At 37.6% G+C, this 13208-nt stretch overlaps 1 protein-coding gene across 1 annotated transcript in view; it reads right to left on the bottom strand.

Annotated features, from left to right (window-relative positions):
• Positions 1-2020: 2020 nt before the first annotated feature.
• Positions 2021-13208, bottom strand: part of LOC139724211 (calmodulin-alpha-like) — a 36759-nt gene continuing 25571 nt past the window's right edge. Inside the window, exons 2-5 of the mRNA XM_071635359.1 lie at positions 12840-12870; positions 7204-7347; positions 3845-3977; positions 2021-2183 (exon numbers count right to left, since the gene is read on the bottom strand). Coding sequence (XP_071491460.1) covers positions 2021-2183; positions 3845-3977; positions 7204-7347; positions 12840-12870 — 471 coding nt within the window. The remainder of the gene's footprint in view (positions 2184-3844; positions 3978-7203; positions 7348-12839; positions 12871-13208) is intronic.

Raw genomic sequence — 13208 nt, 5'->3', positions numbered from 1 at the left:
TTTTCTTTATATTGCCGTTCTCTTTTGACGAATAAAAAAGGAGCCTGGAAAAAACGGATAATCGTCATGGTAGCTGCACATGTCCCTCTATGGCAATATAAGGATGTAATAACTCGTGTGGGGAAAAAGTTGAGCTTTTGATCGCACCTTGGAAATTATCCGCGCGATTTTTGAAATGCATTCACGAACTCTAGTCCCAATGTAAATGTCATAGTTGGTTTGATTGCTTCAGGACTGTCACTGTGAAATCAGAGAAACACTGTCATCAAGGTTTACTGGCCAGAGTTTCATCGAGCATACAGAACATCCATCTACAAGTGCAGTATAATTATATACATTTAGACCAGACCACATGTACACCGTTTTACAGATATTTCCAGAAAAGCCGTCCGTCGAATCATCCTGTTTTCTTGTAAATTGCGTCTTGTGCTCAACTGCGCATGCGTGAGTTCTGCCAAGACGCACAAGCAATTCCGAGACGCCATTTTGCACGTACTCTCGTCGGAGTAAAAATCAAAAAGAAAAAAAAAAAGAAAAGAGAAAAGAAACACATATCCATGGCGTCAAGAACAAAAAATATTTAAATCTTGCTCACACCACCAGTAAGTTACGTCTTTTTGTCCACATTGCGCTCATGCTGTCCATGGATCGTTGTCTTTGACAATAAATTCGTGAGTCGATCACACAACGCAATTCATTTTGTGCAACACGCGCGAAAAAAATATAGTCCAGTATGGCGGCTGGGTGGATTGTGCCAAATCAGACCAAAGCGATGTCAACATGGATCGCCCGTCATCAATTCCACAAATTCTGTAAAAAAAAAGAGGAAGAAGCAGCAATCATGAAGAGATATGTGGTACACACACATACACACACACACACACACACACACACACACATATGTATGTATATATATATATATATATATATATATGCATGCATGTATATGTATTTCACATAAGCTATCTTAAACAACGTTAAAGACATTATTTACCATTTGCAGATGAAACAAAAATCCAGCTTTAGCGCTTCAAAATAGTCCTAAAATGTGAGTTGGGGATAGAAACACCAATGTAAAAATTTTGATAAAAATAATCAATGTCAAGTACATGTATTGTTAAATATACAAAATGTGAACTATAGTTATAATTAAATTATGTCTAGAATAAACCGTTTACAGTTATAGTTTGATGATTAAAAAAATGATATCTCTTATATTTTAGGTTTAATTGATACAAAATTTGATATGGTCAGATGGTAGGATGTTTTGTGATACAACCGACCTACACATCATGGATCTAATGTGATAACTCCAACATTTTTAAAATCACTGCTCCCAAAGTTAAGCTGTGGCTGTAAAGCATTGAAAAGGATAGTTACTTAGCTCTTCAAAAAGGCTGATGATTTCAGCACATTATATTTCGGTAACAACAATTTGAAGGAATATGTACGTTTTATGAGAAAATTTTTAGTATTTTTCTTTCAAGATTCCCTTTTCGTTTTCTTACACTTGATATTAAACTGCGATGTTCCTATCCAGAGGGATTTAAATGGGAAGATAACTCTTGAAATAACTTTTGAATGGCCTCTCCGACTTTGCTCATTATACCTGACATTGCTTTATATGAGCCCACAGTGAGATAACTTATGAAGAGAATGATTGTTTTTCTGTTTTTGTATTTGTTCTTTTTTATGATTTTCTGTTTTTATGCTCTTATAGATCAATTGTCTACTACAATTGTATTCTTGTATCTATATCATGTTTATATTCCTTTTGTTCGTTTGTTTTTGTTTTAGTGCGCACAGTTTGTAATGTAACTTGAGCCAGGGCTCCCTTATAAAGCAGACCTTTGTGGCTCCGAATGGAACTCTGGTACCTTGACTTTAAAGAAGGCTTGATGTATGAATAAATGAAGAAAGAAATAAAGAAAATACGAAATAACGAAAGAAGAAAATGACTGAATGAATGAATGAATGAAGAAAATACATTTAAAAAATCAAATAAATAGGAGGATCGTTCTTATACTTCAGCTTCCGCATTCCAATGTATATAACCTATATACCTACCTGCGTAGTTGATTTTACCATCCTGATTGATATCTGCCTGGGCGAACATTTCGGCAACCTGTTCGTCAGTCATCATCTCACCCAGATTTTTCATCGCATACTTCAGTTCGTCAGTACTGCGTTTGAAGAAGAAAATGAATATCTTTCACCTCATGGAATTTCTTTCCATGCATTCATACGTCGAAGTTGAACAATAATAACAATGATAACAATAATTATGATAATAGTAGTAATGATAATAACAGTAATGATGATGATAATAAAAATGATAATGATGATGATGGTAATAATAATAATAATGATAATAATATCAATAATAATATAAGAGTATTTTTACATTAATACCCCTTATTACCACTCTGTGTTTTGGTGCTCAGGGCAGCAAAAATTCCTCAGAAAGCATAAAGAGAACGAAATAAAGGGGAAAAAAGAAAGAAAATTATAAAGAAAGAAAATGAATAATTAAGTTACTTTTTAATTATCTGCTATATTTATAGGCGTGTTTTCTGTGCTGTCTTGAAAGAATCAACTGGGGAGACAGTACGAACATGTGATAGAAGCTCGTTCTAGAGAGAGGATGTGTGAACAAAAGACCTGTCACTCAACATGACTTTTGGGTTAACCCTCTGTGCGCCACATTAATTCCTGTCCATAGGTATACGTTGTTGGAATTTGTGCACATTTGACTCATAGGGCACAGAAGGGTTAACTAATGACAAAGGGAACGATGATGCGTTACGTGTGCGTTACAAAACGAAGTGAGCTTACTAATACTGGAGTGTACTGTCGAAATACACTATAAAAAGTATCAAACTGTAGCGGAACAGATCTATTTAAACAATATAAAAAACAAAGAGGAGGCCTACAAGTTTTGGAGCTCACACAACTCTAAAATACAACTTTCTCCTCATGTATTTGTGTGTACAACACCTAAAATGCCTTTCACATGTGCAGAATGAATTACTTCTGCCAAAAAGTGCAGATGTGGAAAATTTGATATTTATTCAGTGCACGAGTTACAATGCGTAATGATGTCGTGTAATTTCATTTTTGCCCAAGCCAGGGTCCACACATCGAACACGACTGAGGATGCACCGCTGGATATGGTGAATTAAATGTAGTTATGGAGCTATAACAGTTACTTTCTATTTACTTATTCTATTCAATTACATTCATTTTCCCGGGCATGAATTCACGATTATCGTACACCTCCATGCACTACTACAATGAAAAAGCTAATGTCACCTAACGCTAATTCAACCAATAAAAAATCATGTTACATGTACTTAATTCAGAGTACAGAGGTACCCGCACCTCACCAGGGGCCATAAAACCGCCACCCTGCGTAGTTTGGGCTACAAGCGCACCACAACGACACAAACTGAGGCGAAAACATGCCAGTTTTTCATGAAAATCTGAAGTTAATAGACTCTACAACAAATACGTGTTATAACCTGTACGTGTGATCACGGTCTTACGTGCTTTGTCGGGGGGGGGGGGGGCGGGGGGGGGGGGCACGGGGTGGCAAGGTGCGGATCCCCCTTTTTTGTTTTTGTTTTTTAGAGCGAAACTAATGACATCGATCGCGTTTCACAACCATAGCTGGGAAATTCGGCATCGATTACTGAACTTGTGATTCCGCCATAATCTTTTGTTTGATGAGAGTAGAATTTCACTCAGTTTCAGTGATGTATTGTGTACAAAATATTCAACAACAACAACAACAACAACAAAACCCATGAACTATGGTGATGTGCGGGTGACCCAAATATACAACCTTATGTATCCGTTGCCGTCCTTGTCAAAGACTTGGAAGGCATGCATCAGCTCGTCATGTTGATCTGCCTTGTCAGTGAAGGGGATCACCGAAACAAGCTTGATGAACTCGTTGAAGTCGATGACGCCATTTTCTGTGGAGAAGCGAGATTCAAACGACAGACAGGAGCATCATGGACAGGTAACTTTCCTTACATATGCAATGCCACCCAAGGTATAGAAGAGAGTGTTAGAAGTTTTAACAATATCGGACTTACATAGATTATGGAAAAAGGTTATTGACTTTAATGTTTTGCAGGCCTATAAGTGTTTAACGTTAACGTAATAATGATCGCACCATATAATAATGTTATGGAAATTTTAGTTTTGGTGATGAAGTCATCATCCGCCTCCAACATTGTTCAAAGTCTCCTTGTTTGGTTTTAAAAAAAAATCATAAAATCGTGGTTTTGGTCAGAAACCTGGCAACTGCAACCTACTGTATACTTACCCCTAAATCAGCACTCCTAAATCCGTTATCAAAACACAGTATAATGACATGTTGAAAAAGTTAAGAGATATTTCTGTCATTTCAAAACGAAAACTCAGCGAAGATTTTGTTTTATTTATTCATATCAATATAAAACTCATCAGACTCGTCTCATCAAGTTGTCATATACGGTAACAACCAAAATCACTGACAAGTTCTGATTGTGACAAAAGTCATATAATGAAACTTGAAAACCTGGTAACCATGATTTTTGTGAAACTTCTCTCAACCTTTCGTTTAATAATTGGCAAGCATTTATTAGAGGGAACTTGAACATTGAGTGGAATCGCTCTTTAATGACAGGTGAATTACAGGCATTAATTCATGCAATCAAGCAAAATTGCACTTGTGAGTCGACGAAGGACAAAAACAAACGGAACAGCATTAGTTAAGTGAAAATGTGCACTTTAGAAATTATCGCTTTCTACATATGTCATAATATGCACTTTAGAAATTACCGAGTTCTACATATGTCATATTCATACAGACACACCGCATAAAATTCTCAACAGTCTGGAGTTGATTAGCATGCTTCCTTCATCTTGCTCTTCTGGCAGCTTTCCGTTTTTTTCATTCAATTTCTCTCGCTCATCTCCCCCACTTCGCCACCTCTCTGGTTACAGTCAAGCAATCAAAAACTCGACCAGGCGCCATAATAATGGTAAAGTGTCCGAACGTCATTAGTCCAGTATCACCACCTTAAAACCATCATGGGGTGGAAGTGGCGTACTTCCGTGTGGTCCATTTTCTTTGTTGGTCCGACGAAAAGGGGCTGTAGGCCGCGAAATCCTTATTATTACAACTTAACACTTACAACGTACAACATAACAATGTGAATGCTGAGTAATCTGAGTAGTGTGGGTTACAGGGCTATACTATGCAATAAAAAGTTACAATCTCGAGGTAGCGCTCAATAATTCTCGCTTGCATGGGGTGCGAGAGGTCTCGGGTTCGGCTCCCGGACAAGCCCCCTTTAATACATTCTGGAGGAGGAGATAATGTCAGTGGCGTATCTAGGGGGGGTGGGGGCAAGGGGGCACGTGCCCCGGGCGCCACTCCTTGGGGGCGCAAAAAACGAAAAAAAAAGCGAAGAAAAGAAGAAAAAAAACGAAGAAGAAAAAGAAGAAAAGAAAAAAGAAGAAGAAGAAGAAGAAGAAGAAGAAAAAAAACTCGCCCGGAAGGGGGGGGGGGGAGGGAGAATGATGGGGGAGGGGGCAGAAAACCAAATCAAACAAGATAAAAACAAAACATGATGACGCGGACAAAATGACAATGTTTATTGTGTTCAAACAAGAATTCCATGTTCCGTAAGCTGAAATACAAAAATTTTCGGTGCGCTCGCTGCGCTCGCTCGCCAAATATATATAAAAAAGAAGGTAAGAACAAAACTTGATGATGACGCGGACAAAATGACAATGTCTATTGTGTTCACACATGTCATTTAATATTTAGCAGGCAAAATGTTTCACTGAGCAGCGGCTGCAATTTCTTTCGTTCTGAAGCGATCGCCAATTGGATCAAAAGGCGTCAACGGTTTTGAACATACGGGGGGGGGGGGGCGCAAAAAAACCCCAAATCAAACAAGATAAGAACAAAACGCAATGATGACGCGGAAATATACAAATTTCGGCTCACTCGCTCGTACTAATTTAGAGTATTTTTTTAAGTCCTCAGTTTGGTGGTATAAATCGTTATCTATAAGGCCGTCACTATATCTTGATTAGAATTGTAAGATTTAATAAGCAAAAAATGACAAAAATTCCATGTTTTGTAAGCTGAAATACAAAAATTTTCGGCTCGCTCGCTGCGCTCGCTCGCCAAAATTTATATATATTATTATAAAAAAAGAGAGATAAGAACAAAACGTGATGATGACGCAGAAATATACAAATTTCGGCTCACTCGCGCGCACTAATTTAGAGTATTTTTTTAAAGTCCTCAGTTTGTTGGTATAAATCGTTATCTATAAGGCCGTCACTATATCTTGATTAGAATTGTAAGATTTAATAAGCAAAAAATGACAAGAATTCCATGTTTTGTAAGCAGAAATACAAAAATTTTTGGGCTCGCTCGCTGCGCTCGCTCGCCAAAATTTATCAAAATTCGTTACATTTAAATCACCCTCAAAAGACCCATTTTAAGTGCTTGAAAAAAGCATATCATGTAGACTTTGTTTAAAGTCCCTACCGGGATGGGGTTGGGGTTGAACACTTTCAGAAATAGGGGCGCAATTTTCACGCTTGCCCCGGGCGCCGTTTCCCCTAGATACGCCACTGGATAATGGCACTAAGCAATAATAAAGCCATATCACCACCGATAGGAGGAAACGACAAGGACTGAATTTATTCCTCGAGCGCCATGTGTTCATCTCCTGTCCAGAAACTTCTCTATCCACGAGAGATTGTTGGAACCAATTCATGAATACAAGGATTAGTAAATTATGTAAGTCCTGTAGACATATTCATAACAAAAGTGTGTATAAATCTCTGACTCAAAGACAGTGGGGGTCTCTCATCCTCATCTTTCATGTATATAAACCCTCTTTTCCCTCCTTTCCTTCTCCCTTCCGCCTTCTTCATTCTTCGCTTCTCTTTTTCCTCCATCCTTATTACGTACTTTTCTTTTTTGTTTAACCCTCATCCGTCTCAGTACAATAGTTTTTTTTTTCATTAAATCTTCATGATTTTTCCAAACAGAAACATGGGATAAAGATATCCTTTAAAAAGCACTTTAGAGTCTCATTGAGAACCTATTAACGATCATGGGTTAATTTTTTATGGACCGAACGTCAATAACGTGAATGTCGTCCTCGAGACAACCTGTTCGCTTACCGTCCTCGTCGAACTGGTCGATGACTTGTTTGAGTTCCTCCTCTGTAGGGTTCTGTCCCAGCATCCTCACCACGTTCCCGAATTCCTCCTTCGAGATCACCCCGTCCCCGTTGATGTCAAAATGACTGAAAGCGTCCTTGAATTCTGTCGGGAGGCGGATCGAAGCGGATATCATTAGGATTTCCTCATTAACAATTAAGACCCCAAGGTTTGGTAGCATGCGTGCTTGCATGTGAAATGGACCTTCTTGTTTCTGCCGTGGTCAGAAATTGGCGTCCCCAAAGAGCTAGATACCCTAATAATGATTCAGGGTTTCTCTCATATCAAGATCGGTACCTGACTGGCGATTCTTCTCATTCATTGTTAGATGATTGTTGATTGTTGTGCGTGGCTAATGGCTCGTGGGGGTAAGGGAGTGCATGTTCATCCTTAGGATATCCTCATTGTTGTAATTGATCAGTATGTAAATCATCAATAAGGATTTAATTGACTGAGAATATGGGCCTACTTAAGATTTGTTCGTGTTTTTGTCCCCTCCTCTTTTATTTTTCTTTCCTGCAAAATTATGCAACGCCTGAAATAAACGTTTATGATAATCGAATTAATATGTCTATCACTTGAACATGGAAATTATATTTCTAGAAGTATAACCATTACGTTTACTCCCGTCATATCAGCAAACATAATTAATACAAATACCACAAAACAATAGCATACGATGAAATTTTGCCTCCCATTTCGAAGTATCCATCAAGAATCTTTACATCAAATCAAGAGTGGATGCATACCGTTGTATATTTTTGATGATGAAATGAAAAAGAAAGGCATTGGGCCTAAATATACTTCAAGAGACATAATTATAGTACATGTTCTATGATACTGAAATGAATTTGACGGGTTCACATACCGATGTGCCCCCAGCACGTTCACGTTATCTGAACATACTAAAAATGTCTTTGGACTAAACTAATTAATGAACTGATATTATCAGAAAAACATTATTTCAGACACTGCAATATATATATATATATATATATATATATATATATATATATATAATAGTATTATGATTACATTGCCTGAAAACAACAACAACAAAACACAAACCGAAAGGACAAAATTCACGAACAAATTACCTTTATCTTATACTTTACAACAGAGAAATATTCATATAAAGTCACAGGTAGATGTTTAAAAGACGTCTGTGTGCGTGTATGAGGTTGTAAATATGTTTTCGTGCATCATTATGCATTCATGTTCGATATGTCAATTTGTGTTTGTGTGTGTGTTTGTTTGTGTGTGTGTGTGTATGTGTGTGTGCGCGCGCACCAAGATTGTAATCTACCACTCTGCCTTTAATAGCAAATAGGCCCTGCGGGTTGCATTTATGAAAAGGGGGACTCCAGATTAGATGACATTCGGCTCTGCGCATTACTTCAGCTTTTTGAATAACGACTAAGTGTTTTTTCTTGTGTGTGTGTGTGTGTGTGTGTGTGTGTGTGTCTGTGTGTCTGTGTGTCTGTGTGCTTAAGAGTATGGGAGATATGGATCTACAAATGTAAAAATTGACAAACAAGGACGACCATCAGTACTGGCACTTACTGCTTTGTATCTGATGTGCGTCCAGACTGTGGCATATCGATGTAAAGATCGGTTATTGTTGCTCTTGTTGTTTTTTCATGCCGTATACTTATATTAATAAATAAAAGGTCGGGCCGTTTTCATATGACAGGATGATATCTAGACCACGTGATTTTAAATGCACCCCTTTGTCCCTTCATGCTTCACTCTCTTGGTCCTCTCGGCTAGATGTGTATACACAAAGCCAATAGGGTTTTAGGCTACTGGTCCTGGGAGATTTAACGTTCTTTCGATGATTATTCCCTACTACATCTTGCATATCGACATGCATTATGCACGCCTGTTCGTTATCCGAGAAAGGGGTTTGACTACTAAACAGAGCAAGGTCAGCCGTAGTCATGTTTGTAGGTCAATATTCACCGCCACTGGGCCCTCGCCAACTGGTTGATTGCATCAATATTTATCTGCACTGCTGATCACGAATTTACCTAATCAGTTCTTCAGAGATTTTCAACATTCACGCTGGATATCTCGGCAAGTTTATTATAAATTATCAAATTCTGGGCGAACCGAGTAATGGCGTGTATTTGGGGAAAGATATCATCAACCTGTCACTGCGCTTGTATTACAAACGTGTCGCCCGTATCCTTCTCCTGTATTTGATGAGACAACCGATAAGCTAAATCTTTTTGGATGTTATAGATATTATGGAGACACGCGTTTTACAAGTCCCTTCCCCCACTCAGTTTCAACAAAGAAAAGAATTAAAAGACGGCCATCTAATCATATAGCTTGTGCCGTTTCCCTCTCTATCCGCCCCCATGTAGTCCGCGACCCGGTTCTTATAAAACATCTACCACATCTGCAGTTTACGTCCGACTTGTCCGACTCGAGATACCATGGCAACCGCAGACTAATGACCCCTCACACAAACTAGGACATGCAATTGCGTTGAGAGCGAAAGTGATGCTTTGTAGACCGGAATAACTGCTAAGTTTCTCGCCAATGTACTGTAAATATAGGCCCAGTGGGATCTATGAGAGAACGTTAGCATATTAAGTACATTGCGAGTGATAAACGGACAAATTATGGAAAATGTTATGACCACTGATTATTTTTCAAGCCTATAACGGCTGTATAATGGATAGCTTGAATTTGCGATCTAGGTGAGGTGAGTGTGGCGTGGGTAGCGTTGAACTGGCTGTTGGATATGTGCACATTTAGTCTTTCAGTTTTCATTCTGCTCGAGATAAGTGGATGATTTGTATTAACCAAAGATTAATTTTGGTCTTCTTTTATTATACACAACAAATGAAAATTCATGGATGGGGCAGCAGCGGCCTCTAGCTATAGAAATAGGCTCACCTCCATTGCACCTCTGTTAAATTTCTGTTACCATCTGTCATATTTTCAATTGTGACCATTTCACTTATGTAGTAAATCTACCCCAGACGACATTTTTTTTTTTGGTAATATACACAATGAAAAGGGGATATTCTGATTTATTGTTTTATTTTGTAACGTTAAAGGGTGTGTACAGTTCTGGTCGAGGTGAGGATTTAGCTTTTAATGTTTTGCAAGATATTCAGAAACCACTCTATGAGATGCCAAAGAGCATGCAATTCTAAGGGGGTATCAAACGTTTATTTGATGAAAATCGGTTTTGAAATGGCTGAGATATCCAAAAACAAGGTGAAACAAAGAGATCCTAATAAAGTTGTGGCATGTCGCCTTTTATTATTATCACTTTTTTGGATATCTCAGCCATTTGAAAACCAATTTTCATCAAATAAACGTTGAATACTTCTTAAATTTACATGCTCTTTCATATTTCGTAAGAGGTTTCTCATTATCTCACTTAAGAATGTTCAAAACATGAATCCCCACCTCAACCATTACTGTACAGTCCCTTTAATTGTCTGTTTTTCTCCATGTATTAATAAAAGGCAAAATAAAAAGGTTGGAAAATTTACGATACACTGTCTTTAATTCAAACAGCATTTCACAACAGTCACATGTCATCGTCGATAACAAGACATTTGCTCATGCAACAATATTGCTTCGGCTTTATTTTCTCCAAGGACTAATAGGGTTGGTGTTAGGGTTATGATAGGGTTTTAGGTTTATAGTTTGATGTGAGGGTTATAAGGATTAGGGTTAAGGTTATGTTTATTGGTAGAATTTACGTTTGGCTTAGCGTGTAGATATTTCATGCGAGCAATTGTCTCAGGAGCAAATGTCATGGAACTGTCATCGTCATACAAATTTTCCCACATGGTAAATATTCAAAACGAATGGATGTTCCAATGTCCTCAAAGAACACCATAATTATTATTAGCTCACACATTGTCATGATGACAGTCGATCTGTGGTAAGTTTCCCACGAGTTTTACAGACGTTGTACTTTGATTATATCAATCTCGGCCATTTTCTCTTTCAGATAAATTGTTCCCAGGTCTGTTAAGTAGCTTGGTTAAACCGAATGCTTGTGCAAACACACACACACACACACACACACACACACACACACACACACACACACACACACACACACACACACACACACACACATATATATATATATATATATATATATATATATGAATGATATACAGAGATCAATGTCTTTGTTGTTTGAGGAAAATCAATTTTAACTTTCCTCTGCAATACATACACAGAGCTGCATTCTAGACGCAAGAACATCAGGAATTCGAATGTGATAGAACAGGCGCAATCTTACAATGTCTTATACAAGCTAAACGGGAATCCCGGCCGGGAAAAGTAATGGTGGCGTCCAGGCAGTGTCGACTAAAATCTACTGTGAATTTGGATTACAACGCGAATTCCCAAGCCTCGTGCTTAGATTAGTTTGCTGCTTGTCATCAAATTAGTGCCAACAATGCCAAATTCAATAAATATTGACGTGCAGTAGGGGGACAGGGTGAATTCCGCGTTGCGTAATAAATTGATTACGTATTGGAAGAAGTTCGGTTGTTAATCTAATACTGCTGGCAGTCGGGATTTATAACTCAATTATAGGGCCGTGCAAATCTAGGCACTGAATGTACCACATCATGCTGATGAAAGGTCGTATGATGTCATGACATGACAAGGACGCTCCAACTTCATTGTGACATTTGGTCTCGGAGAAATACAATAAAGACATTTTTAGACCTTAACCACTTGAGTGCTGCAAGTCACGATTGGCATAGTAAAACCCCATAGCCTTGTATACAACCCAAAGTCCGTGGCATAGAAAGGCTTAGATAGTGAGGCGTATGAGGATTGTGTCATTGTACTATGTACCAACATCACCGGTGTTAACTCGTTGCGTTGATAATGATGATAATGATGAGGTTGACGATGATGTTGATGATGATGATGACGATGATAATGAAGAGAAGGACTCAACGACAGTAAATAACAAATTACAATGTCACTGTACATATTCAAGAAAAGAGTGTGTGTACACTCGTTTGTGTCTTTAAATTTGTGAGAGGAAAAAAAGATATGTTCTGAGTTACTTCAATAGGTATGATTTTTCTTTACTAATAATTACCATATCAAGGATAAAGTTTCTTAAATTTCAACTCGTCAGGAATCTGGTATTGTATGTGTCAGTTGTTGCCATATCGGGCAAATCTCGGACAAGCTTTTATTGTTCTCATAATCGCCAGTCACGGAGGCATGCAAAAATTACCAAATGCGTCTAATAAGAATTGTTTCTTTCTTGATGAAACAGGATTGGCCATCGATAACAAAAATTGGGCAAAAATACACACACAAGAAATATTCGTGATATTGATATCCGTATTCTTTCTCCTGTTGATAAGAAATCTTCTTCAGCATTGTGAATATAAATCATGTTTTATTAGCCAAAAATGCATTACCAGTTTGTTTCTTCATTTCTTCTTCTTCTTGGAGCCAATTCGTGAAATCTCAACATTTATATATATATAATATATATATATATATATATATATATATATATATATATATATATATATATATATATATATATTTGCAACGACCAATGGTTACGTAATTCACCTTACCCTTCAGCTGCTCCTCTGTTAGTTGGTTCGCCTGCAACGAAAGAAATAAGAAAAACAATACAAGGGTTTCATAAATGTTTTCAAATGCATTCCCTTTCAAATCATGTCCAAACTCATACAATCATTTTGACTGAAAACCCACGAGGAAATAAAGATCAAGCAGAGTCATATCAAATCAAATTTCATTAAATATATATTTCAATAATTGACATCTTTGTCAACAACGATGCTTTTTCACATATGCCATGCAACTGCAGTCAAATAACGGTCGGGCTTGTAATATAGTGAATATTAATTGTGGCGGAAATATGCAAAGGATTTCAATGCATTGTGACACACAGTTCATTTTCCTAAAATGGTGTTCAGTAA

The sequence above is a fragment of the Diadema antillarum genome, unplaced genomic scaffold (genome assembly GCF_040938485.1).
Source record: "Diadema antillarum isolate AM-2024a unplaced genomic scaffold, OU_Dant_1.0 scf00000015, whole genome shotgun sequence".
NCBI lineage: Eukaryota > Metazoa > Echinodermata > Echinoidea > Diadematoida > Diadematidae > Diadema > Diadema antillarum.
Note: the sequence above shows the minus strand (reverse complement) of the source record. Positions and strands in the feature narration are given on the sequence as shown.